The 27,182-nt window shown below is 35.4% G+C and overlaps 4 protein-coding genes and 1 pseudogene across 6 annotated transcripts; 3 read left to right on the forward strand and 2 right to left on the reverse strand.

Annotated features, from left to right (window-relative positions):
* The first annotated feature begins 259 nt into the window (after positions 1-259).
* On the forward strand, positions 260-8,017 carry LOC145641641 (putative choline kinase 2). Of its 2 annotated transcripts, none has more exons than XM_081692502.1 (9): positions 260-396; positions 2,510-2,884; positions 3,517-3,638; positions 3,736-3,928; positions 4,327-4,444; positions 4,623-4,670; positions 5,064-5,164; positions 6,065-6,177; positions 7,643-8,017. In XM_081692502.1, the coding sequence occupies exons 2-8, from the start codon at positions 2,531-2,533 to the stop codon at positions 6,161-6,163; spliced, it is 1,035 nt and encodes a 344-aa protein (XP_081548628.1). In that variant the 5' UTR covers positions 260-396; positions 2,510-2,530; the 3' UTR covers positions 6,164-6,177; positions 7,643-8,017. The 2 variants fall into 2 exon arrangements, with proteins under 2 accessions (XP_081548628.1, XP_081548627.1); XM_081692501.1 differs by lacking the exon at positions 260-396 and adding an exon at positions 2,090-2,208 and having other exon boundaries at positions 2,522-2,884.
* A 2,140-nt stretch (positions 8,018-10,157) lies between these two features.
* LOC145641640 (KIN17-like protein pseudogene) lies at positions 10,158-12,594 on the forward strand (annotated as a pseudogene). Its single transcript, XR_014115486.1, has 2 exons — positions 10,158-11,614; positions 12,418-12,594. The product of XR_014115486.1 is annotated as a KIN17-like protein pseudogene (transcript).
* Positions 12,595-14,161: 1,567 nt separating this feature from the next.
* On the reverse strand, positions 14,162-18,032 carry LOC145641642 (protein MAINTENANCE OF PSII UNDER HIGH LIGHT 1-like). The gene is made up of 3 exons (XM_081692503.1): positions 17,683-18,032; positions 15,502-15,636; positions 14,162-14,683 (listed from the first exon to the last, which is right to left on the reverse strand). Exons 1-3 carry the CDS (start codon positions 17,857-17,859, stop codon positions 14,282-14,284), a joined length of 714 nt encoding a protein of 237 aa, XP_081548629.1. The 5' UTR covers positions 17,860-18,032; the 3' UTR covers positions 14,162-14,281.
* Positions 18,033-19,235: 1,203 nt separating this feature from the next.
* Positions 19,236-21,905, forward strand: LOC145555705 (uncharacterized). The gene is made up of 3 exons (XM_081617436.1): positions 19,236-19,597; positions 20,697-20,770; positions 21,577-21,905. The coding sequence occupies exons 1-3, from the start codon at positions 19,382-19,384 to the stop codon at positions 21,662-21,664; spliced, it is 378 nt and encodes a 125-aa protein (XP_081473562.1). The 5' UTR covers positions 19,236-19,381; the 3' UTR covers positions 21,665-21,905.
* A 535-nt stretch (positions 21,906-22,440) lies between these two features.
* On the reverse strand, positions 22,441-26,361 carry LOC145555707 (heme A synthase COX15-like). The gene is made up of 7 exons (XM_081617437.1): positions 26,018-26,361; positions 24,919-25,214; positions 24,502-24,727; positions 24,162-24,407; positions 23,960-24,070; positions 22,827-22,958; positions 22,441-22,648 (listed from the first exon to the last, which is right to left on the reverse strand). Exons 1-7 carry the CDS (start codon positions 26,225-26,227, stop codon positions 22,478-22,480), a joined length of 1,392 nt encoding a protein of 463 aa, XP_081473563.1. The 5' UTR covers positions 26,228-26,361; the 3' UTR covers positions 22,441-22,477.
* Between the last annotated feature and the right edge of the window lie 821 nt (positions 26,362-27,182).

The raw sequence follows: 27,182 nt of genomic DNA on the forward strand, positions 1-27,182 counted from the left end.
GGTAAGGGTTACTCCTTAGTCCTTACTCCAATCCTCACAACCGATGTAAGAAATTCTAATCCGATAAAACACCTTCTCCTTGCTTATATTTTTAAGACGGATCTGATATTCCGATAAGTCGATAAATACCACATCAGATCCACGTAATAACAACATCCCATGCTCACTTTGAATCTTTGATACTCACATTTCTTTTCTTCCATTAAACATATAAATTGACCAAAATCTCCCATCGTTTTCATTTTCTCTCTCTTCGCTAAAATCCAACATCGTGTGCTTCTCATTTTCTCTCTCCTCCGCCGGTAATCTTCCGTCTCTACTCTCCTTCGCTTTCTTCCGCCGTTACTTCCGCCATTTCATCGAAACTTGCACTCTTTTCATTTTTTCAATTTTCAGGTTCGTTTTGATTTCTATTCAACTTTTTCTGGGTTTTCTTGAATTGATTTTGTCATATTTGCATGCAATTATGCTAGATTTTGAATTTAATATTGTAGGTTTTAGCCATTGATTTGTTTATTTGATGAACATTTGGAGATATTTTAGTGTTGATCGTAATTTGAAATTGTATGTCGTCGTCGTTTGATCAGCTTTCTTCTTGATGATTCGAGACTTTTCTTTAATCTTTTATTTAATATTATTATTATTGTTATTATTATTATTATTATTTTAATATTTGATTTGTACTTGATTTTGATATTGGATTCTTTTGTTTAATTTTTTTTTGAGATTTGAGTCAATTATTGAGAAATTGTTTAATACATACATATAATATGATTGGAGATTTCTGAATAAAAAGAACATGGTTAGCCCCCTTTTGTCATGTGCCACGGGTTTTCCATGCATGATAATCATTTTTTCAAGTGACACTACTCGGATTTTAAAAGTACACGTTGAAACGAATCTAACGTGATATTATCAACTATTGAAGTTTTGGGTACGCAAGTGTATCATTTACTCCCTATGTCCTTAAATAAAAAAGTCGCATTTCAATAAAACTTTGTCTCTAAGTAAAAGTATTATACTCTCATTTCTTCCCTAGTTTAATGTTCACTTTTACAATCAAACCCCACTAAATTTTAGTTATTCACTTTTAAACAACTAAATCCCAATATCTTGTTTAATCACCTTTAGTCTATCAAATCCCATTATAATTTTTGATCCGTTTTTCTTTAAAATTGTGCAAAAAGGTAAACGGGACTTGTATTTGGTCTTTAAAATTGGAGTCGTGCAAAAAGGTTAATGAGACTTGTATTTGAGGACGTAGAAATTATTTGCTTGGAGATGTTATAATCCAAATGTGGGTCCTAAAAAGTGGGGAAGAAGATAGTTTGTACACGATGTTTAAGATAACATGGAATTATTCTATTTAACCTTAAACATCAAATCACGTTTGAGGAAGTATTATTCTATTTCTACAGCATATCCAACCAAAGCTACTGCACTTGCATATTATTCTTACAAAAAGATGCTTTTGGGACTACCACAACTATACCTATCATAGATATTATTGTCCTTTTGTTACACTCTTTTGTTACACGTATAAAAAATGTTAATGGACTATTACATAAAAAAGATTTGTTGGGTTTCTATTAGTAGGTTCTTATATTAAAAGGTCCTTTTTCTACTATTATTTTTTTTTGATAAGAAATCTTATTTTGGCCATCTAGTTGTGTTAAGAAGTTTCATAGACATTGGAATTGAAACCAATTAATTAATTGACAAAAAACAGTCCTAACTAGGGAAACTATAGTCCTAACTAGGAAAGCCATTCTTTAAATTGTTCTAAATATTGGTTAACTTGGAATCGTCCCAACTTTGGGGGTGTCTTCTTCAAGCAGTATATGATCAGAATCAATGTGCTTGTGTCATATTTTCATCCGCCTTTCCCTTTTTTCAAACACGCACACACACGACCCACTGACCTGACCTTCACCTTCTATCTATACTGATATAAAAGTCACGACAAATAGTCAAAGGATAGTATGTGAATAGGGTACAATCTCAATTGTTGTGATAATAAAAGACTGAAGGAAGGAAGTATATGTACCCGAGTTTTTGGTCATACATACGTCATTCACGAGCAGTTAGAGAAGATATCATCGAAGTTGGTACTAGCTGTAGATAATCAATAGATGACAATGTTTTTAAACAAAAATGGGCTGTAATGTGAATAATATATCTGCTTGTGGAGGCATATGGTTAAGCTTTGTATGTCTCTATCTTACCTTACACTAAACGTGTCCTCAGTAGCTATCATTGTATTTTAAGGACTAATCCGTTGTTGGTTGTGTGATTTTTTGTAGTTCCTGCAAAGTAGTGGTTGAATTTTTTTGTCAACTTTTGTCCTCTAGTAAATAGCATGTATATATTGTTGTAAGATGTAAAATCATTTGACGTATTTAGTTTTCCTTCAGTTTCATTGTATCTTGAACCATATTGTCTCTGAGTGCAAACTAATTTAGTCCTGTTTGATTTAAATTGTTGGCCTGATACTGGGAATCGTCTTCAGAAAAGTCATCAGAATTTAGTCATGGGTGCTGTTGATAGTCCCAAAACCAATAAAGAAAATCCATTGCCATCAGAGGCAACGAAGATCCTTCAGTCAATAGCTTCAAAATGGAGTGATGTAGCTGATCCAAATGCTTTACAAGTGATTCGACTCAAGGGGGCAATGACCAATGAAGTATATCAAATCAAGTGGCCAACCAAAGCTGGGGAAATGTCTCGGAAGGTCTTAGTCAGAATATATGGTGAGGGTGTGGACGTCTTTTTTAATAGGGAGGATGAGATTAAGACTTTTGAGTGTATGTCAAAGCATGGCCAGGGGCCTCGTTTATTGGGGCGTTTTTCAACTGGGAGGATTGAGGAGTTTATTCGCGCAAGGGTTAGTGTTTTTCAAGCCATTTATATATTTCCTTTTGAATGATCTTTCACACAAATTTCTCTAACATGTTTGTAAGGTTACTGTATTTTAGATTTTTAGGCAGCTTAACATGGGAGATTTTTAAACTTTTTGAATGTTATTGATAAAGCTTTGTCTTGGAATAATGTGGTATTACTAGTTTACATACCTTGTTGGATAACTATACCTGCTGCTAGCACTTGCTAGTTTATCTCATATAGTATGCTTTCAGTCAGCCTTTTTTCAATTTGTTGAGCTTACTAGAGGATCTTCTCCTCTGATTTTCTTATAATATATATTTTGTTTTCTTATAGATTTTAGGGGGGGGGGGGGGGGGAATAGCAAGTCATTAGTCCCTGTTTATTTTATACAAGGGATGTGCTTGTGATAGGTAATAGATTAGTCGAATAGTATTTTCTTAATGCTGACTAATATTGCTTAATGTTCCACTGATATGTCTCTATGAGCCTTTTGTTATTTTAGAGGAATTGGTCTGCATATGACTATTTTGCACGCCTTTTGTAATATGTACTGAGAAGGTTTTGGGATATTTTGCATTATATGGAAATGTTGTTGGGAAAGAAGCTAATAGCTCCTTAATTTTTGAACTTCAGACATTATCAGCAGCTGATATGCGTGATCCAGATATATCTCCACTTATAGCTGCTAAACTCAGAGAATTCCATGATCTTGACATGCCTGGATCCAAAGTTATTAAACTCTGGGATCGATTACGGTAGTTTTCTATCATTTTCCAATTGCTTGGATTATAAGTTGTATACTTGTATTGTAACAATATGTAACTCCTGTTGTTTGTTCTTTGCAACTTTCAGTAATTGGTTGAATACAGCCAAACTATTATGTTCCCAAGAAGAAGCTGAGGCATTTCGCTTGAATGCTCTTGAGGAAGAAATCTCTGAATTGGAAAGGAAGCTTACTAGCAATCACTGCATAGGATTTTGCCACAATGACCTGCAGTATGGTAACATAATGATGGATGAACAAACAAAGTCAATAACTATAATAGTAAGTTTATCTTGTCTGAAGTGGTTTTTCCAAGCACTGTTAGGTGCTGAATTTGACTCACCAAATTTAAGTGGCCCACCCCTTTATGGTGGCTTATTGTTATAGCATTTTGCTGTAAATCTTGCACACTGACAGCCACTGCAATGTCCAAAATGAAAGGGAATTAGCTTTCTCAATGATTATTTTATTCGATTTATTATCTAAAAAAAAAAAAATGTTTTTTAGTAGTTTAGGAGTTGAATAAGCATCTGTCATGATTTTAGATTAAAATGAGAAGGTTTTCTATTTTTCTTTATTTTCAAGGATAATGTCTTCTTGTATCTCATCTTTCATATTTTTCTACACTCATCACCTCCCATGTTGAATCCTCTAATTTTCTTAATTCTGTTTTTGTTTAGGATTACGAATATTCTAGCTACAATCCTATTGCATTTGATATAGCCAATCACTTCTGTGAGATGGCTGCTGACTACCATTCAGAAATTCCTCATCTTCTGGACTATAACAAATACCCTGGTGAGGACTACCTGTGGTTTTCTATCTTTGATGTTATATCTGTTGGATATCTGCCACTATTACTTGGTTACTTACTTGTATTTCTCACATTTCTTTTTCTTTTTTTTTCATGGAAGATTTTCAATCTTTCTCTGCAAATCTGTAATCTACTTTTGTGTTGACTTTATAATGACTTCAGGTTTAGAGGAGCGTCAAAGGTTTATACACATATATCTGAGCTCCTCAGGTACTTATCTTATATTCCTGAATCATTAACTTCCTTGCTAGATATCTGTTCATCATGCCTGACCTCTTTCTGGTTGGGTTATAAATCATAGATGTAAATATGTAATTGTATCTTTGGCATCTCTTTGGGCATTTCTACCTCTGTATTTTCTTTTCCATGTACTTTTTCAGGGATGATGGTTAATGTACCTTCACTAGATGGAAATATTGAATGGCCTAAATCCAGTTAGCACATGTTCATTTTTAATGCCAACTATATATGAATGGGTTACGTGAAATTGCAGCTGTAGCTGAAGAGAACTTGGAACTTTAATGTAATGTCAACTGGAATTAGCTTTGTCTGTCATTTTAGTTCAAACATCATATGATTATGGGTGCATGGATGGTTATGCAGGAAGCCAGTCCAATGATTGTGAAGCTGGACAGCTGCTTGAAGATGTTGAGAAGTATACTCTTGCAAGCCATTTGTGGTGGGGACTATGGGGCATAATATCGGTACTTTCTACTCTACCATTTCCCTCTTTTGTCATTAGAGTACTGCAAGGAAGTCTATCTACTAGAGCATTATGTATCCCTTTCATGAATTAGTTCATCAAACATTGCTTTAACCTCCTTTGCTCCATGTCTATTTTTATTAGCTCATTAATACTTTTAAGTCACACGCTCCAAAAGCTTAGTTACCTAGCAGAAACATTACCGTAGTCATACAATTCATGTGAAATCACCACTTAACCTCAAGAGGGGAACACACTTTTGTAGTATTGTTACTGAAGCAATAAGTGGGGAGAATTCTCAAGGGTGCAATAAGACTGCATGAGAATTGTGCCTTTTTTAGCTATGGAGTATGTTTTGTAATGTTGCCACTATAATCTTATTTCAAACTTAATTGAGTTGGGGAGAAAAGACTACAGGGATTTTATTTTATTCTGACATTAACTCCATCCAGAGTATATAAACTTAGCTTGCACTTTTTGGAAACCCCCCCCCCCCCCCCCCCCCCCCCCCCTCCCCCTCCTCTCTTCCCTTTTTTGGGCAAATGAAAGTAATTTATTACCAAAATAAGGAAAAACAAAACTGCTAAACAACTACAACTTATAGGTTTATTTTCTTTTGCCATAAAGTCCATCTGCACAACATGCTGTCCTATATCATGCTTACAAAGATATACTTTGGATTGGTAATAAAGTTTTTTTTTTTTTTGAACTATTTTAATTTTTTTTTTCAATTATATTATTGAAATATAGCTATAGCTTCTAATTGCCTCATATTCTCAGTGGTAGAACAACAATATGACTCAAATCATCAGTGTGTGGCTGATAATAGTTATTTGTGTCTTTACATTATCATATCTGTATATACTGATTCTATGTGAATCGTTACTTTTCTATTCATCAGCATTATGTGAACGAAATTGAATTTGATTACTTGGAGTATGGAAGGCAAAGGTTCCAACGGTTTTGGCAGAGGAAGTCGGAGCTGTTAGGTTGTTCTTGACCTGCGCAATGCTGGTACGTGAAATTCTCTCTCTTTTTTTTTTTTTTTTTTTGATGCATTAAAGATACATTGTACACAACCAGACCAAGTAACTTCATGCCAACAGGCTCACAAGCATACCTTAGCTAAGGCATTATCCAGCTAATTTCTTCTTCTAGTTTATGCTGAGTATTCTGAAATCCTTAGCAATTGTCACATGTTACTGAACATCCCTTAGTAATCAATTATGTAGTAAGCACACAATTTTGAGGGGCTGGGTTATCACAAGCCAATTTTTTCCTAGTCACTGCTGCCACAATCCCTCTCATGTCTTGATACACTTTCCTAATAGAGAATTTATCCTGCTGCAGAACAATCATATCAGATAGATTAGTTACAACCCTTGATCACTTGATGTCCCAACAGGAGCAGACATTTGTGAGACTCTAAGGTTTAGCTGTATCTCAAACTGTTTTTATGAACCCACCTGATCCATGCTATGTTTTTCTTTAGGAAAGTTTATATAGAATTTTGTTAATGGTTGCCTTGTTCCAAGTTGGTAAACATGTAGGATTAAGACCACCTGCTGATTCAGGGAGACACAATGTTTCCTAAGCCACTAAAGCCCTTTCGGAAACCCCTGAGGTGCCAGCCCACAAGAATTTACGAAAGGGGTTTTGCAAGTTGTTTGAATAAGCTCGATACATTATGTGGTAAAGGGAACACTTGACTCCCATAAGCTTGTACCCCATAAACAATGTTATATCAGTTGAACCCTCCCTGCATAGGGCAGCAACTTTAGAGATCCCAATTATCAATTTTTGAAAGAATTTTCTTGAGTTTATATATAGTATTTCTCAGATCATTAGCAAGGTGCTCCAATAATATTCCATTTGGTTGCCGAAAAAATATGTCATGTGATTATTGCATAGGGTGTCGATATCAATGTTGTTTCTATTTGGGATTATTAATGGTATGACTGTATGAGTTTCAAGGGAAGTGTTTTGCTTCTTTAACAGATATTGCCCCTTAAAATAAAGTTACATCTTTAACCTTTTTGCATGGAGATTAATGAGTGAAGCTGGAGAGAAGAAAGTGAGTGTGTTTTTGAGGCTCAAGCTCTCTAGAAGTAAAGAGTTAACACTAGTAGTTGTTTGGTAGAATGATATTATGTTTGTTATGTAGTTTAAGGCTTAAGGGATAAGATGAAGGATAAGGATGGGGGTGAAACCGCCTTTATATCTCCATTTCTTTACTTAGGGAGGGGGTGGTTTGGGGGTCAGTACTTAGAAATGTGGGTGAAAAGACTTTAACTGTTGTAATTAATTGGCTTATCATCCTCGTTGTTTTCTCAACTCATACTAGACAAGGGACAAGATTTATGGATTCCCTATTATAAATTCTCTATCCCTATCCATTTCTTTATCCCCATTTTATTCCAAACATTTGTTCATTACTAGTTGTTACAAGTAATTCTAAGTGTATTCTACTGTGTTGCAGGCAGATGCGAGTGGTATAGAGATTTAAAAGCGAGCAGAGTGCTTTTTTGGCTGATGGAGGTGTTGATGACTACTTTGCTTGGTGCTTGTAATTAGCAAGAAACATAAACTTTTATAGGTGTTCTTTGTTCATACTCTTCATAGCTTGCCTTGGAGGAGCATAAATCAAAATGTGATGTAAATTCTATGTCTGCATCCCTGAGACCCTGACTAATCTCTAGTTCCTAGCCATTTAGTGGCTTCTCTTCGGCATTTTTGAATAGTGCATATTAAATGCGTAAGGGCTAAGTTGGCTGACATACGTTCTTTTCGCTCTCTCCTGTATTGTAAATATGTTTTCTAGTGTGATAGGTTTAACCTTTCTCTTTTGTCTTAAGCAGTTGCACATACAGTTCGGCATTTGAGAATCCTTTTATCAGTGAACATTTTAACCTAGTCTTGCTTATTACTCTGTACTTGTTAGTACAATCATAAATTGGTGAATACTTTCCTTCCAAATCATGCTAATGGATCGTTATCTAGGTGTTATCTAGGTGATACAAGTTTAAAGTACAGAGGAAATGTGGCTTTATTACTAGCTTTTTATATTAATTTTTTTATATAAAAAAACAGACTTATACCGTATTTGTACTTGTTAAACAACATTTGATTAAATGGAATAACAGTAATTGGTACCTGCTTTACATTGCATTATTCACCTGTTTTTTGCATTATTAACCTGTTCGTTTGATTCGAGACCTACAACGGCAACCAACCTCGCATTCACAGCTGAACAACCGATCCTTGAGCTACAGACTACCATCCATTATCCTTTGCTTCATTCCACTTCCATTCAACATCTTTATGATGATTAAGAAAGTTGAGACATTAATACCCATTGTTGTGACATAACTTTATATGGTCAATTGTGACTGTAACTTGAAAGAGTTTGTGACATATAACTTCATATGGTCGATAGTGACCGTAAGAGTTTCGACATCATAGTACCTGCTGCTTATGGAACCCTAGTTGTTTATGTATTTTCTAATTGTTCACAATTGTAATTTTATCTCCCTATTTTCTAATTGTTCACAATTAGAAAATAGTACCTGCTGCTTATGGAAGTATTTTCTAATTGTTCACAATTGTAATTCTATACCTGCATGGTGGGTTTTCCAAAATTCAACAACTAGGGTTCCATAAGCATGTTGATTGATAAGACAAAGATTATATGTTTAAATTAGGTGATGGCAAGGTCAAAGTATTTTTTTTTGTTTATGTAAGATACGGGGGTCTCCACCCTATCACATGAATTGAAGGGATAAGGATCAAACCCCTAACCACTTGGAGATGGAGGGACTAACCGTCCCTCTATTTCCTATCAGGCTATCATCAAGTATTAAATAGGTGTGGATACCTTGCTGAATGATGGACAATGGGATAAAGATTATTGTATAAGATTTTGTATATGTTATGGGTGATAGGCAAGGATGAGAATTATTATATTTATACTTGTGGATTGCTAAACACCGCCATAAAAAATGATCACCACTGCCAACATTTGGTGTGAATGGACAACCATACCCTTACTACTTCACCACCCCTTATCCTCTCCGGCGACCCACAACCCGATCTAACCGGCGACAACCACCACTACCCTTATCAGCGACCCACCACATCCCCCTCAATGACAACCCACCACCTTCCCGTTGGCAGGAAGGTGGTGGTTTTTTTCCGGCAATTGCAATGATCGAAACCCAAAACCGGTTACCGTGTGTTTTGGGTGTTTGTGTCCCTCGGGAGAATTATAGCTCGAAGACTAGTCCTGACTGCGCCTGTACCCGCAAAACAACGGAGACTCCGGGTGGTTGGAGCTCCGCCTTCGATGATCAAGTTAGAACACGGAGGAGAATATGAAAAAGGTGCGGAAAGTAATGTGGGATCTTCTCGGATTCCGAGATCAGGTGTTTTCTCTCATGTGAGAGAATTTAGGGTAGGTGTAATAAATGATTAAATGTGTTCAAAAATGGGGGATATCTCCCTATTTATAGGGTCGTTGGGAAATGAGTCCTCTCTTAGGTCATTTGACCTAGATTTGGTGGGCTGCGCCGTTTTGCGGCGTTCTAGGGAATTGGGCATTGAAGGCTGCAATTCTATTAGAAGGTATCTAAGGCTGACACGTGTTAGCTAGTAACTGGCCCAGGTGGACCTGCTCAAGCTTGACACGTGGTCCTCTCTGATTGGTCCACATGGATAATTAATTCTTGTTTGATTTTATTAAACTCGTTTTCATTATCGTTAATTGTCAATTGTAGATACTAAAGTCATAACAATAGGTCAACAGCTTCGCAAAAACTAGGGTGAGAACAAATATGGTTTTAAAAAAAAATAAAAAAATTGGTTATTGACCAAATTTTTGGTACCAACTTAAAACCGACTCAAATATTGTAAACCGACTCAAATTGAACTGCTAAACAACGCTCCCATAATCGGCCAAAAAAAGAACCAGCCTTTCCCCAAAATTAAATAAATAAATAAATAAATTAGGGAATCAGCCAAACCGGTTTATTTATTTTCCAATCCTCAATATCCCCTCCGACAATCTCGTCCGCCATTAGAGCCACCTTAATCAAACGCAATCACACACCAGAAAATCCCTTTCTTTCAATTTAGGGTTTCTCAAATTCGCTCTTCAGGTACAATCGAATTTTCCTAAACTCTTTCGAATTAATTTCTTTATCTTCCCTAGGGTTTATTCAATTGGGTATAAAATTCAATGGGGAAGAACGAATTTCTAACCCCAAAAGCAATCGCAAATCGAATCAAAGCAAAAGGTCTCCAGAAACTTCGATGGTATTGTCAAATGTGTCAAAAGCAATGCCGAGACGAAAACGGGTTCAAGTGTCATTGTATGAGCGAGTCTCATCAGAGACAAATGCAGATTTTTGGGCAAAACCCAGATCGAATCGTAGATGGGTATTCAGAGGAATTCGAAAGTACGTTTCTTGATCATATGAAAAGGAGTCATAGGTTTAGTAGAATTGCTGCAACTGTTGCATACAATGAGTATATAGCTGATAGACATCATGTTCATATGAATTCTACTAAGTGGTTGAGTTTGACTGAGTTTGTTAAGCATTTGGGTAGAACTGGGAAGTGTAAAGTTGATGAGACTCCTAAAGGTTGGTTCATTACTTATATTGATAGAGATTCCGAGACCCTTTTTAAGGATAGGATGAAGAATAAGCGGATTAAGGCGGATTTGGCGGAGGATGAGAAGAAGGAGAGGGAGATTATGAAGCAGATTGAGCGGGCTGAGCAGTTGATGCCTATCGCAGAAGGTGAGGTTGAGGGTGAAGGTGAGGAGAGGGTGGACGAGAAGGAATTCCCAGGTGGGAAAGTAGCATTTGCGCTTGGAGCCGGGTTGTCGAAACCTGTTGGGGTAGGAGGGTCAGGGGAGGGGCCGAGGGTTGTGTTTGAGGATGTCGCGGAGGGGGAGAAAGCGAAGAAGAGGACTAAATATGGTGATGGTAATGCAGGTGTTAAGTCGGCTTTGGAGGATATGATCAAGGAGGATGAGAAGGTTAAGGAGCGTCATAATAGGAAGGATTATTGGTTGTGTGAGGGGATTGTTGTAAAGGTTATGAGTAAGAAATTGGCTGAAAAAGGGTATTATAAGAAGAAGGGGGTTGTCAAGAAGGTTATTGAGAAGTATGTAGGTGAAATTGAGATGATTGACACCAAACATGTGCTCAGAGTGGATCAAGCAGAGCTTGAGACTGTTATTCCACAGATTGGTGGGTTGGTGAAGATTGTTAACGGGGCTTATCGAGGAATGAATGCTCGGTTGCTCTCTATTAATACTGAGAAATATTGTGCCAAGGTCCAGATAGAGAAAGGTCTATATGATGGAAGAGTTCTTCAAGCTGTGGATTATGAAGACATCTGCAAACTTGCTTAGTGAAGGACAGATTGTGCCAGCCATCTCATCTTTGTAATGTATTGTTGAATTTGCTGGTTGATTTTATCTTATTCTTGATGTTATCACAGTAGCAATTGTATTTTTCTTTGCAGCATATATGAAACAATTCCTTTCTGCAATTTATATTCTCAGTAATTGTTCTTCAAAGGTGGAATTTGGTTATAGAAAGTTTTTTGGTATATGTTTCTTTTGTCAGAACTTATAGTGTGAGCCATTTGCTCTCGGATTTTACTGTAATCTGTCACGATTGTGTTTCTGGTGTAGTATGTCTAAGCTGTGATTCCCATTTTTGGTTTCACAAGTTACTATTTGTATGTTTGTCTCAAGGAATTGCTCTCTTGTGATAGTAGACACTCTGCATTTAGTTTTCTTCTTATGAGTTCTATCAGTGGTTATGATCACTGTAAATTCTTGGATAGAGTTGTTATAAAGGCATGCTTGATTATTTTTCATTTATTTCATTTGAAGGTGTATGACTGTTTGAGACTAGTTTGGCACCTGCACCCTGTTATATATGATGCCTTTTGCTTTCCTTGTTTTCATATCCCCTTTGACCCAGTTCTGATGTATAGTATTACTGCTTGTCATGTTAAAAACACAAAACTTTTTATTATACATAGTATATGCTGTTATAAGTTTGAAGTATTCAGTTAGTGCCTCAACTGTAAATGATGTCTCTGTGCTAGTGTGATGTATTAAGTCAAGAACGCACAGTTCTTGCCTATAGCTTGTTTATGCTGCCACCATTTGCACCATGTGGTTAGGCATGTGGGAATATTACTTACATATTCATATTGTTTATGCTTATTTTATAGGATACTTGAAATATGGTTTCAATCGAGAAGAGAGGAGTGTTGTGTATTGAGAATGGGCTCCTGCTGCTCAGTAAGTTTGTTACAGGTTTAAACAAACTTAAATTTGGCTCAAGCTGAGATTTTTGGTTTTGCTTAAGATTTTTTGCTAGCTTGGGATACGGAGGGGTGAAAAGCATTACTTGAATTTTAGAATTAGAGAGAGAAGGAATTAGTAAGAGACTCAAATTTGCATAATTATAAAATACATCTGAGAGATTTGAGAGGAAAAAAGGGGTGAAATGGGTAAACAAGTAAACTGAGGCTTATAATATCAAAGCCATAAAAAAAGTGTTCTAGAGAAAGAGGAATGCGGATAAGTAGGGGGGAAGAGAGAGGGAATGACTTCAACAAGGAGGGGAGAAAGAATGTCAGGGTGAAAAAGTGAGAAGATATGCCATGCAGAGAGGAGGGAGCAAAGACCTTAATAGAGTGTAATTGAGGTAAATATATGAACTTTCACCGGTCCATAGTCTCCATACCTCACATTGGAAGATTGGAGTGTCGAGTATTACATGGATGTGAAAAAAAGAAGATAGTAAATATGGGGGTAGGGAGGGGTAAATAGCAACTCTTGAATATTAGAATTAGAGAGTACTAAGGGAAGTAGGAAGTCAAATTAATTGAGAGGAAAAAAGGAGTGAAATGGGAGAACAAGTAGGCTAAGGCTTACTTAAAATGCTAAAGCAGAATTGATCTTCGTAGTTGTCTGCTGCACGCTGAAAGCAGAATGCGGACAATTTTTTTTGAAGAACCTCTTAATTCAGGTGTGATTCACTTAGTTCAACGGCAAACAAGTATCTTTCTGTCTTTTCCTTTTGCAACAGTGCATATTAGTTTAATTTTTATGAGTTACATAGATTTCATTTCAACGAAGGAGTCTAGATAAACTTTATTATGATGATATATTCTTATTGATGTATAACTTAAACTAACATTTTGGTACTCTTAATCTTACAATGAAAGCTGGTTGCAAATTGGTTTATTATTGTACGTGTATGTCTTGGAACCCAATGGTAGAGGAAATGTACGAGGAAGATTTTGGAGAATCTGAACTATTGATTTTTAAAACTTCACTAGAAAACACACCCGTATTAGCATGGGTAAAATCTTGGGGATCTTAAGACAGGGTAGAGGATATGCTGGAAAGCTCAAGTTCAATATTTCACAATGCTCATGATTCGAAGGGCAACGTCAACAATGGTATTGATGCTCTTGGAAATAATGACAGCTTTGGGATTTACAGTAATTATAGGACTCTTTCCTGACCCAAACGGTGGAGGGCATGGACATCCACATTTCATGGAATTGTGTAAATTAATTTGAATATACTGTTGTAGATTTCTCTCAGGAGTAGTATGTATATGTAATAATAATATAGATGTTGGGTTGGAGAAAGTATATCTGTTTGTACAAGATAGGGATCATACATGTAATTTTTGTTTTCACATGTTGGTAAAATAAAACAGCCGATTATAAGTGTAAAACATTTTGAGTATACAAATATAGTCTCTTTACTTCTATGTTCTTGTATAAACATTGATTATAAAGATTGGTTTATGTAGAATTAAATTTTCTATTTTAGTTATCGCAGTATTTGTAACATACATAGCGGACGGGGAAGAGTAGTGGAGCACGGTCATGCCAAGCACAAAAATGCCTCTAAATTGCACTTCAAGAATGCCAATAGTCTCCTAAATCTCATTAGTGTTTGTTAAGTGAAGATCTCTATATTATGAATTATACGAGTATCATCTGTAGTAGAGGTTGCTTTACAGGACTAAAAAAATTGCAGAATTATACAGTATCGAGTAGCAATATAAATTATCTAAGAGACATTCTCTGCATTTGAAACAGAAGGCTCTAGCTCAGCTTTAGATTCAACGGGCACTGATGGAACTTCGGTGGTGGAGGTTTGAGACTCGGTTGCGGAGGAGGTATCACTTTGGCTAGACTCAGTGGTTGAGGAACTTTCGCTTGGGCTAGGTGCAGAAACTTCAATGGTTTCCGTGGGCTTAAACTTGTTTACATAGTAGCTTAGTGATGGTCCAGAATAGACAGTTGTTTGTATCTGGGGCGCATTTTTACCAACCTGAAGCAGGATTGATGAGGCACCTGCAACAATGAATAGGCCAAGAAAAGCTGCAATAGCTGATGTGTTCTCTGCACCATCAGAAGAAGAACCTGCAGTTCCTGAGCTGATAGCGCTTTCTGCCACATATACCACGGGCTGCAGAATTATTATCAATGTTAGATATTTAGCAAAAACAGTAAGCAAGATCTGGACCATGAGTTGCTGAATGTTCATGGAAGCAGATATACAAGTGGAGTCCAAAGAGCTTTAAGCAAAAAAGGCTGCCATATTCTATGAACAAAATTTAGAAGCGGCTTATGCATTCGTGTAAAACCTTAAAAATCCTCCATTACTTATGATCAGACAAGTTTTAACCGTTCTGTACAAGAGCCTTTTTTTTTTTTTTTTTTTTTTTTTTTTTGACAAAGTGGAAAAGGACGCTATACTCCAAAGTCCAAACGACTCGACACTACAACTAATACTATGAAAGTTAGCCATTTAGGCTTGTATCTTCTTAACAAATCATAGAGTGGGGAGTACAGGAGGGTAAAAAAAAATGAAAAAAGTATACAAAGGAAGATGTTAACAGATTCCAAATTACTTTTTGTCAATTTTAGCTTTGAGATAGAGGAAATACTAGTGTTCAAGAGAAGCAAAGCAACTTTCAGGAAAAAAGGTGTATTCTGAAAACGGAAAACTGGTACATGATCCAGAATATGTTAATGAAATTTTGCATTGATGAGGGAAGACAGCCAAACTACATACTGTCCATGACTTAATTCTGTCAGAACAATCAGGATGAATTGGCAGGAATATTATCACTTAAAAATAGATGCATACTAGTCAAAGGGCAGCCTGATTGAGAGGTGAATCTATTTCTACCAAATATATTCAGTTTTTGGGGATGTGAACATGTATAATGATTTAATTACCAATTACAAGTTCTAAGCAGAATGTAGTTCAAAACCACCGACCTCAACTGAATATATATTTGTTTGGCCAGCTGTATCTTTCTCTATATATCCTGTCCAACCCTTTTTCCGAGGTGGAAATGTTCCCACCACCTGGGTCTTCTCTTCAGCCAACCATTCCATGCTAACCTTTCCTACCTGTTCATAAAGCAGCCAAGAAAATGATTTATCAGACAGTTTATTTACAAAGCTTCAGCTCAAGAATAAGGAGAAAGAAAGCAAAACATCACCAATGTATAGAATCAGGTCTATCACTAAGCAAGAATAAATTGGTGCTCACTGGGCATGGGAAAGAGACAAAAACGTAAAAGTAGATAAGGCAAATAGCTAAATTGACAATGATCCTGAACAAAACCTACTAAGGTGTCATTTGGTTGCTATGGGAATTTACTTCCCATAGGAATTTGTATTTCATGGGAATTAAATTACTACATCAAATTTATGGGAATTACTTAAAATTGTTTGGTTGACATGAAGGAAGTTGCAAATCATGGGAATTTTGACTTACCTAGGGGGGGTTGGGTAATCAACTTCCCATGTTTTGTGGGAAGTCACAATTCCCATGAATTTGCAATTCCCTCATTTTCACTTTTTAGTGTCAACCAAACAACTCACCCATTTTCAAATTCCCATGATTTTTGACTTCCTCCATTTTCTTTGTGTAACCAAACAACCCCTAAATCAGCAGAGAAATTACATATAGTTTGAATTGATCAACACAGTTAAAACACTAAAACATTACACAATTGTCCTGTGAAGCAGGTTGATGCAGAAATTCAACTGCATTGCAAAGAATTCAAATGGAGGTCATAAGCATGAAATCCCCAGTTTATTCCAAGCTCTATGTTGGTTTTGCACCAACATTGGGCAAGCCCTACTCATCTGGGAACCTTGATTTCCCACTTCATTGCTGCCAATTCCATGGTTACGGTAGGCCAGTGACAGCCAGTATAAAACTTCGTCACATCCCATGACATGGCTCCACGAGTGAGCAAAACAAGGGACTTATTTTTTTTAAAATAATTATTATGTTTATCCTAGTCACTAATTTGTGTCTTTACAATAATAAGCTAGTTGGACATTGCCTTAGCATGTGTTCAGGTTTGTTTTTTATGGGACTATGTCCTGTTATTATGTTTATTGTCACTTCACTTTCCTACGTAATTTGCCACTGGCAAGCCCTTCCTAAGATTCAAATGACTTTTGCGTCCTTCAGTAACGAACGACCAAAGCATACTTGAACGGATCAGATTGAACCTTAAGCTTGGGATGGTCATTAAATTTCTCCTTGGAAAAAAAGGAATTCGATTTGCCAAGTGGTGAACACTGGGGGTTGTTTAATATCAGGAAATCTTTGTTTCATGTTGGTAATTTGATTACTATTCAAATCTAACCTTTGGTTTCTTAATAGTGGTCCTCATCTATCTTAAAACATTTGTATATATAGACTCAAAACATTTGCATATATAGACATTAATCTCATCTTGGCACAATATAGTCATCACATATCCAAGACAAACTATGAACTATTAGCTATTGTTTTCCTCAAGTCCTCAACTATGTTTGCTACTAAACACAGATGATAAGTAACTATTAGCACTGCTATGTATTTTGGAAGTTCACTCTGGATTCCAGGCATTCAGAAAGTTTTAAAAAAAAAAAAAAAAAACTCCCTCTAATCCAAAGTATAGGACATTTTACAATATGAAAGCAATGTTAAATGATATTTGTTAGTGTCAACACACTACAAGTCAAGTTATATGCACAATACCAAACTTCATATTTAATACTCCGTATCATTCTACAACATCAATGCAAATTTAACCAAAGATACCATTTTTATTACTACGTACTTTAAGTGGAAACTGGAAATAGTTAAAACAACTTATAATTGTTTTAACGGTTTTTGATGCTTCCCATGAGATGAATACATCCTACAAAGTGGAGTTTTATGAAACAAATCTGTTGAATACTAAACACATAATTTGAAATTGGAATGAACTAAACCACTCATTTTTTATCTATAAACACCACCATATTATCATTTTTTTTTTACACCCATTTCATACAACAAAGTTAATGATCCCAGAGCATTTATAACTAAGATAAAAGGCAAAATTAAGAAATACCCATCAAAGAAAAATCAAGGATTCAACAAAGGGTATTAAAAAGAGAAAGAGAAACCTCTTTTTCAGGGGCGCATTCTTCGGCATTGCAATCATCAGACTCATTAGAAGAAGCTCGAATTTTGAATTTGGAAACATCAATTCGCCCAATTTTCTTGCTTAATTGATTGTTCTTGAATGAGAATGAACTTGAATTTGTTGCAACTGATATTACTGACCGCGAAACACACGCCATTGCTTACCCCTCTTGCCGGAAGAGAGAGAAAAAGAGAAAGAGGGGTAATTTTCTGACACCACAAATACTCAGCTTGAATTTAAGAATTGTTTTTGAAAAATGATTTTCTGAAAGAGATGATTTTGCTTTTTTTTGGGAGAATTTCTGAAGTTGTGAGCTTCCCTTGAGTAATGAACAACTTTTCTAGTTGTTGTATATGGATTTTGAGTGGCTTTTATTTGTGATGGTAGACAAGCCACCTGGTCACTTGCCCACTCACTACTAAGATGATTTGAGCTTCAAACACCTTTTTTATTTTATTTTATTTATTTATTTATTTATTTATTTATTTTTTTACAAAGGTTATTATTATTATTATTACGTATTATTATTATTATTATTATTATTATTTAACGACAAAATCAAAGTTTTTCTAAAGATAAATATGTGAATATATCTCCTCTCATAATATAAACTATGTCACGATATAAGTACATTTTTATGTATACTAACAATCAATTTTTATGTATACTAAAAAAAAAAAAAAAAAAAAAAAAACTACGCAAATTGGTAATCACAAAAAATTGATTGTTAGTATACATAAAAATGTGCTTATATCACGACATAGATTATATTATGAGAGGAGATATATTCAAGACTAGAGATTGAATTTCTTTTACATCACTGCCCTCTTCAAAAATCAAATTTAGAGTCTGTTCACTTACGTTGAAATTCAGCTCAGTTCAGTTCAGTTCATCTCATCTCCTAATTTCCTTCTCTTATAAAATATTCATTTCAGTTCAGTTCAGTTCAGCTGAGTTCAGTCAATGAGAACAGACCCTTAAATACATGTTTTTATTCTTTCTACGAACTATTTTCATTCCCTCTTCAAATATCAAATTTAAACCAAAAATATAATCCAACTAAATTCAATATAATCTAAACTAATTTGAAATTCAAATCCATTTCACAAATAATGCAATATAATCAATGTTATGATTCTTTTTATTCTTAACCCAAAATGGCAAAATGTTTGAAATTCAACCCAGCTTGGCTAAATAAAACTCGAATTGATAGATGAACCGGTCAACCAGAATAATCGAAATAACTCAAGGTGATTAAAAAGTGACATGATTGTCGAGCCAAAGTGGGATTTTCCAGGCGAGTTCAGGTTTATAATTAAAAAAAAATGTATATTTAGGCTTTTGCCCAAACTCGCCCTATTTTTAGACCGGACTAATGCTGATCACCTATAGAAATAATCCAAGTCAACTAAAATATAACTAAAAATGAATTAACGAACCCAATCCAATCTTAACCCGGCTTGACCCATATGGATAAAGAAAAACCCAACTCAAACACCCAAATTGAATGAGCTAGAGATCATTCCATAGGAAATTGATTAAAATCAAGACTCCCTTTACAAAACCTTAACTTTGCAGTTGCACAGAAAAAGGGTACTCTCCTCTCCTCTTAAACCCACACTCTCCAAATACCAAATTCCTAGTTGGGATTTCTTCACAAGTGGAAAGATAGTGAATTAATGGCATTCAGATTGGGATTACAACGAAATTTGCAGGGAAAAGTTGATGGATGCCTTCATACTGTCAGAAGATTTACTCATGCTTATGCACTTCCACCCTCTTTCGGCAATTCAATTGACCCCATTTCATCGCCCCCTTTAATTCTTCCTGAAGATGACACTGATTCTGTTCATGGCGGCGGATTCATGGACCTAATGGCTGTTCCCAAAAAGAAGGTCAAAGATCAAATTTTTAATTTTTCTTGATCTTTGTTTGGTTTATAATTTAGGGTTTCGAATCATATTATGTTGTTTGATTGATTTTTATTTCAAATTTGTTGTTCTTTGCGATTTTTGGTTGCTGGGCTATTAGGGTTTAAGGAATTAAGTTTTTGATAGTTTTGTGGGTTTAGGGTTTTAGCTGGTGTGCTACATTGATGGTAATTTGTGATGATTTTGCTTCAATTAATCTGTATTTGTTGAAATTTCGAGTGAATGGTCAATGAATTTTTGCAATGTGTTTACAATCTTTTCGTGCTTAGTAATGTAGATGACTAGTCAATGCTTCATTTTGATTGTAACTTTTGTGAATTTCTTCTTGTTGGTTATTGCCTACATTTTCAAAAATTGTTGAATTTTCAAATAAGGGAAACTCAGTATGAGCTACGAATACTAAAGTGATGGTTAAGAGTGTGATTCTTGGCGCCAAGGAGTGTGAAATAATATTGTGATTGTTGCATTTTCTTATTTTTGGGTGGTGTTGTTAGCAAAAAAGTTTGAAGCAGTTTGTTGCTTGTCAATTTGTCAATTGAAGCAGCTAGTTTGAGTGTAGAATAAGGGATTTCAATTGAAGCAGCTAGTTTGAGTGTAGTTATTGTCAATTTGTCATGGTTGGTGTGGATGATACTATTCGAATTTGCTTGTTTCTTATCCTGTTTGTATAGAGTATAGAAATCACATCATGATAGTTAAATTTAAAAATGAATTTATGAAGTGCTATTGCTAGTGTAAATTCATAATGGAATAATATCAATTCTGTGCATTGGTTAAAAGTGTGATTCACTGAGATGCCAGGTTGCTTAGTACGAAGTATATGTTAATGTTCATCTCATGTCGTCACTACGATACAAATTTGCTGTTTTTTGGAAATAGGTTGGTTTTGTTGCTAATGCTGCTAGTTACAAAGTTGTGAGATATCATTGTTTAACAAAAATTTTATGCTGTTTGTAGAAGATAATTTTGACAGGTGTATGTACAAGAGATGTTAGGACCTGTTAAGCTACACAGTTTTGCCTGTTGCATGATTTATTAATGTGAATCTTATTTGCTTGATCAGGTTTCAAAATACAAGAGAGGCATTAGAAATGGGCCGAAGGCTTTGAAACCTACTCCAGTTATAGTCCGATGCAAGTAAGGCATTTCATCTGATGTCTATCTGAAACTTTGATCTTTGAGTGGACATTCTTGACAAAAACTGTGTTTATGAACTGCATATAAGATATGTGTGCTTTCTATTGGTTCTTCTGTGGAGTTACAAGTAGATAGGAATTTTGATTGGGAAATTTTTATTACAACTCTCGTAAGATAACCATGTCCACATTACAGTTCAATATAGAGGGGGCGTGTTACATTGTGAACTTATTCTCTTAATTGGATATCATTTTTAATGTGAATATGCACCAGAGTGGACGGTGAATTCAGTGGCAAAATTAGGTTGCATCACATCTTGGCATTTCTGTAGCAACCAGCAAGGTCTGATTTTTTTTTCAGCAATGGGCTTTTGTTTACTTGCTGATCCTTCTGCATCAGGTTAAACTTCACATTTGGTATTGGCATGGAATATTTATTAATGCTATTAACAAACATTAGTGTGTAGAGAGGAAAATCAATTTTCAGCATAAGTTTTGGTTAAGAACAGGAAAATATTTGATGAGATGGAGGGAGAAAACAGAAAAGTCTGAAAACTGTGAAAGGGAAGTATGAATATCATTTTGGCCGCCTAAATTGGAGTGTGAAATCTATATTTTTTTTAAAGAAGGGATTGTTTTCAAGATATACTCCGTAACAAAGTAGATAGAGTAAGAGAAGATGTGTGATAAGAAGGGAGTGTTTTCAAGCCTGTTTGTGTATTATTTATGCGATATCTCGCTTATTTTAAATCGTAATTGCGGTTGTGTTCATCTTTTAACCTTTGCTATTGCCTGTTGGCTGTGTAGGGGTTGTGGTCGTGTGAAGCTCCCACATTTTTACTGTTGCAGTGGCCGCAGTGAAGATCCTGGCGAGAGAAGTGATGCAATCAATTAATTGTGCTCTTTGCATTTTAGATCTAAATTTTGTTCCAACCCCACACCCTTGATGGAGTGAAATTCAGAACTTGCTATAGTTAGATTTTGCACGGATACAGGGTATCTGTATTTTTCAATATGGTGGTGAAATACGAAAATGTGGCGCTCAATATGCTTAACTCATTATATGTACTCTGATCTGAGTCTGAGTTGTATTGTTTTATTGACAAAACCAAGTGATAAAATAAAGACATTTTCTCTCATAACAAAGGTTTGTTTATTGATTAAGGTAGTGTAAGACTGTATTTGATTCGTTCGTATAGAAAATCAACTTCCAAGCAAGGAAATGGGAGAATGATAATTAGTTTAATCAAGACAAAATGTGAGAAAATTGTTATAAAGAATCAACAGATATCCGCAATAATTTTACTCTCCGTATGTTCAATTGAAGCTTTTTTATTGACACCGAGAATGTTTGATGTTTTGGTCACAAGGAGGATGCGTTGCATATGCTTCTATTGCTAAAAGAGTAAACCTAGCAAGCAAAATTTCAATGAAGTGAGAAAAACTAATCACCTGGTATAAATTTTCTTGTACATAAAATTCAAATTCATGATAAACACTATAATTTAACAAAAAATTTCCTTGTGTACGAAATGGTACTTCGTATAAAATTTCCAATTTATGATAAACATTATCGAGGACTTCGTGTTGATTGTTCCAAACTCTACCAAGTCCAATAGTCCACACTATGTGTACGTTTTCAATAATGAATGTTAAAGAAAGTCTATCTAATACTCACAAATTGTAAAACAAAAGAATTTTCGAATGATTATGTTGATTTTGCAACCGAAGGCAGAGTTCTTAGGAGAGAGAGTGATGGCTTGCGAACAGTATGATTAAGCAGGATCATCATTGTTAAAAGAGTTAATGCTCCAGCCTGATGAGCTGTGCCAAGTGAAACTGGAACGTAGGACAACAAAGTTGAAATTCCCAGAGTAACCTGCAAATAGAATCACACATTTGATGAATAAAAAGTATCAGGGTCATTCATGTACTACATACAAAAAAAGCACGAGTAACCTGCAAGTAGAATCATGCAATTTGCAGAACTAAAAGAGAAACTGAGAAAGTATTCAGCATAGCTGAACATATGCAAGAACTTGAAAGTTTTTATTCACCTGCAGACCAGCAATTCCAAGAGTACTGCCAACCAAAGATCTCACAGCAGGATGGATATCCAGCTTCCTTGCTGCCCACCACAAACCGCATATTGATGCCAGGGTTGCAGCGGCTAAGATACGATGATCCAACTGCAAGACATAGTAATGCAAATTATAAAAATTTCTAACTGATCTAAAGATACTTAAGGGTCATAATAATGTCCTTCACAAACTGAATATAATTTGTTTTTTTATAACAAGAAAAATTCGCATTCTCTAGTCATGATATATGGTATCAAATCTCATTTTCTAGTCATGATATATGGTATCCAACTTTAAGAGTAGATTGTGGTAAGCTAGATCTGAAGGGACTACAAAAACGTCATTTACACACTAGCTCTAATAAAAGGATATACAAGACTTTTGATTCTAGTTAATACCCAAATGAATTATCCTGCTAAGGTTGCAGTACCTTACTGGTAAAATTTAATTTAAGGGTCCTTGTGAAACATATGTGCTGAGAGATCTTATTCACTGCAGTCATTGGGTTTGAACATGGCTATCACTTATATAACTATAGCTGCAAGGTTTGCAGTAATCCTAATTATAGAGTCATTTACTTGTTGAATTATGCAGTATGGCATAAGCTGCATACAATTCACAAGGGCCCAGTAATGCTGCTTATCTAATGCAAGAACAGGAAGTAGATATGAGATGCACTATAGGTCTCCACCAATTTATGGGAAAGGGTTGTGTTTTAACTTGCTGTTGTCTATGATGAAATACAACGGTTTATAAATTTTTCCTCTTCTTCGGGCGCAAGAGTTATATCAGAAGTTTCAAGAAACTTTAAAAGAGCACACATTTGACCAGGAATAACAAAAGTTAATATGACTATATGAGATGTAACCTAAAATAGAAGATCAACTACAAACATAATGACCTATTCAGTGCTACTTTTCCCCTGTACCTGATAAATCAATAACAAGCAGTACCAAAGAAGGATATACTTGTTAACTACTTGTCTACACTTCAGCGCAAAGAAAATCCTAAGGTTACGCTCTAGGAAAATCATAAGTGACGGACTGACGCTACCTTTTTATCAATATAACAGAGTTGACTATTGTACAAAATGAAAGCACGATTTTTACCTGTACTGTAGATGTATTTTCAAAAAAATTTCTTATAATTGGCTTCATACTCAAAACATCATCTGGAATCCATGTGTCACCCATCTTAGGAAAGGTATTATATGCACGACCCTGTTGAAAGACACCTTGTTAATCTTTGTCATAAATTATAGCAGATAAATCAGTTAAATGCAGCTAAGAGAGGAGAATAGAACAATCATACAGCATCATTTCCAGCAACAAATGCTCCCGAGACTGCAGTGACACCAACAAGAAGACTCACGGGGATGGCAAGTCTCTTAAGTTTTGCTGCACCATTAACCCATGCTAATGACTCAGCTGGTGGTTCAGGCATCACTACAGAAAGAGCAGTCCAAAGAAGACCACAATATATAGCAAAAGCCGAAGTAAGGTGAGCTGCTAGCCGGTACGGGCTTACCCTTGGCTCGGCATATTCTGATTCAGGTTCCTGAGGAAAGAAAAAAAGATAGTAAATTGATGTCACTTATCATTATGGAAACATCTAACTGCTGGAGTCCTTGATTAAGTTTGAGCAAAATTACCTCAAGACCACTTTTAACCATCCACCAGCCAATGAGCCCCTGCCCAGCCCCAAGAGCAAATAGAGTTGAAAGCCTCAGACCAAGACGTACAGTAATAAACCCTTTACGCAGGAAATATGAAAATGGCAAAGCAAACATGACACCGAGTGCCCTTCCCCACATGCGATGTGCATATTCCATCCAATAAATGAACATGAAATCTTCAAGACTCATCCCCTTGTTAATACTGGATGAAACTCATATTAAACAATGAATATCAAACAAGTTGTACAAGAAACTAACTTTTACACTTCAAGCTGCATGCAAGTATGCAACTATAATTATGAATGTCACCATTATAAAACAATTGTTGCATGTATGAAGACAATCATTGCTTTATAGTAGTGCCATATTATTTTCAATAGAAATAGCACTAACCGCTTGTACTCGGGGGATTGCTTGTATTTCTCAAATTCACGTGCCCATTCTTCCTCCGACATAGGAGGAAGGTCCCCAGTAAATTTCCAATCAGTCATCGAAAGACCAGAGCGAGTAAGTCGGGTAATTCCACCAAGAATAACCATGCTGAACACCCATGCCGCAGAACCAAATAGCCAAATTCCAACCATCATCTGAGCACGTGGCCCAGCAGTCACTAATAGCTTTAATCCTGTCTTTTCAGCCGGAACTGAGGAAGCTGTGCACATACCCCTTATCGAGTATCTATGGACAACCTGTGACTAAAAAACAATACTATCAGTATTTAGGAGCAAAGGCTTACACATTATTCATGAGGACAGCAGTAGAAACAGAATTAGTACAAGAACCTTGGAAATTTAATCATCCAATGCCATACCGCCAAAAGTTATTCATCCTCAGCTCTGAAAAACTCGAAAGGAAATAACAATCTTCCTTTAGGTTAGTAACAATATTGTTAAAATATGCTTTGAATCAGTTTGTCGCTCCAAGTGACCCTGCACGATAATCAGTTCAGGCTATTCTATTGGCCCTAATTAATTCATATTTCGAGGAGTGATTTATAAACTCATTAATTCTTTACCTAGCTTAATTTGTAATCTGTATTTCTCAAGATTAATATAACTTCAACTTCTTGTCTATGGTTGCAATAAAAGCATTGTTTGTGAGCAATGTAAAATTGGTGTTCTTGTTTGTTGATTTAACTTATTGCATTCTTAACCTTACCAAATTGACGAATTTCTCAAAATTATTAAAACTGAATGATCCTCCCAATCTAAAGGGGCTTTTTTATTTTTTAATTAATGCCAAAATCAACATAAAAAAGAAACAACAATATCATCAGATTGAAGATATGTGAATTAGACAGCAAAAATCTACAAGAATACCACTTCATACTCCAATCATTTTAGCATCCAAATAAACAATAGCACAAAGAAATCACAAATATAACAGCAAATTTTGAGCTAGAACAATTATGAAAAAATTTCCATGATCCCAGGAAAATTGACAAATTCAGGTAAAATGAGAAAGAACCCAGAAAAATTAAGCAAGAAAAAACCTTGGGAAAAGATCGGAAGCTAGAAATGGCAGCATTTCGAGCAGTAATTGAAGCAGCAGAACCAATTGCAGAGGAGAAAATTCTGAATCCTTCATTAGAAGAAGAAGGTCTGCAACTGCTGGAATTATTCAGGAATCCCTTGACATTATTGTATAAAATGGAATTCAAAGCTTTGTTCTTCTTTAACAACAATGACGCAACTCTGTTCATTTCTGCTTCTCTCTTGGGTTTCAAGGGTTTAGTGGCTTCAACAGCATACACGACTGAGGTTTTAGAGGAGGTTTCGCCCAAACTATAAACTTTTTCTCTCACACGAATTAGAATTAATGCTCGTGTTCCTTTGGACTATTTTTCTTAAAGACAAAAACACAAAATTGATTAATAGATTAGCAAAATATACTTACTTGAGATCTTATAAGAGTTGTACACGAATACTACGTCTCTAGTTTTTTATTTTTTAAGTATGTGTTGCAAGTTTGTTATTGTGACAATGTGTTTTCGGTAGTATCATATGAAGTACACCGTATGAGGTTGAGGTGATGGAGTAGTGACATCGCTTTCACCTTGTATCCTTATACAAGGTGATAGCACTCCATCACCTCAAAAGATCTAGAAATCAAGTTTCCTTATCCCCCCCTCAAATGAGCCCTCGAGGTAATCATTAACTAGTTGACACGTTTCTTTAGTCACGTTTGTCAATGCACAAATGAAATCATTAACTAGTGTATACTCCGGGCGATGCCCCCAGATTGCTAGTTTGTGTAATTCTTGCTTTAATTTAACAATTTTGTTCATTTGTATAGTTAGTGTGTGCAGTGGTTCGAGCGTTGCCTCATATGTCACCTTTTTTTTACATCATATATAGTTATATTTAATTTTATGAATAAAAAAATGAATTATATTACCTATAATCTACTTAATAAATGAAAGTAATATATAATATTGTAATATATAATATTATGTGAAACTTGAAACATTAATAATAGTTGGTTGAGATGGTAAGTGTAATACGTATATGTATTAGAGGTTATGAGTTCAAATTTTGTTCAAAGCATATTTTATTCACTTAAATAAAGTGGCTAGTGGCTAGCTTATGTATAATGTAGTATTAATTTGAAATTTACTTATAAACCGTATAATATTATTTTTACTCAACTTACTGTGA

Source organism: Chenopodium album, chromosome 8, assembly GCF_948465745.1.
Source record: "Chenopodium album chromosome 8, dcCheAlbu1.1, whole genome shotgun sequence".
NCBI lineage: Eukaryota > Viridiplantae > Streptophyta > Magnoliopsida > Caryophyllales > Amaranthaceae > Chenopodium > Chenopodium album.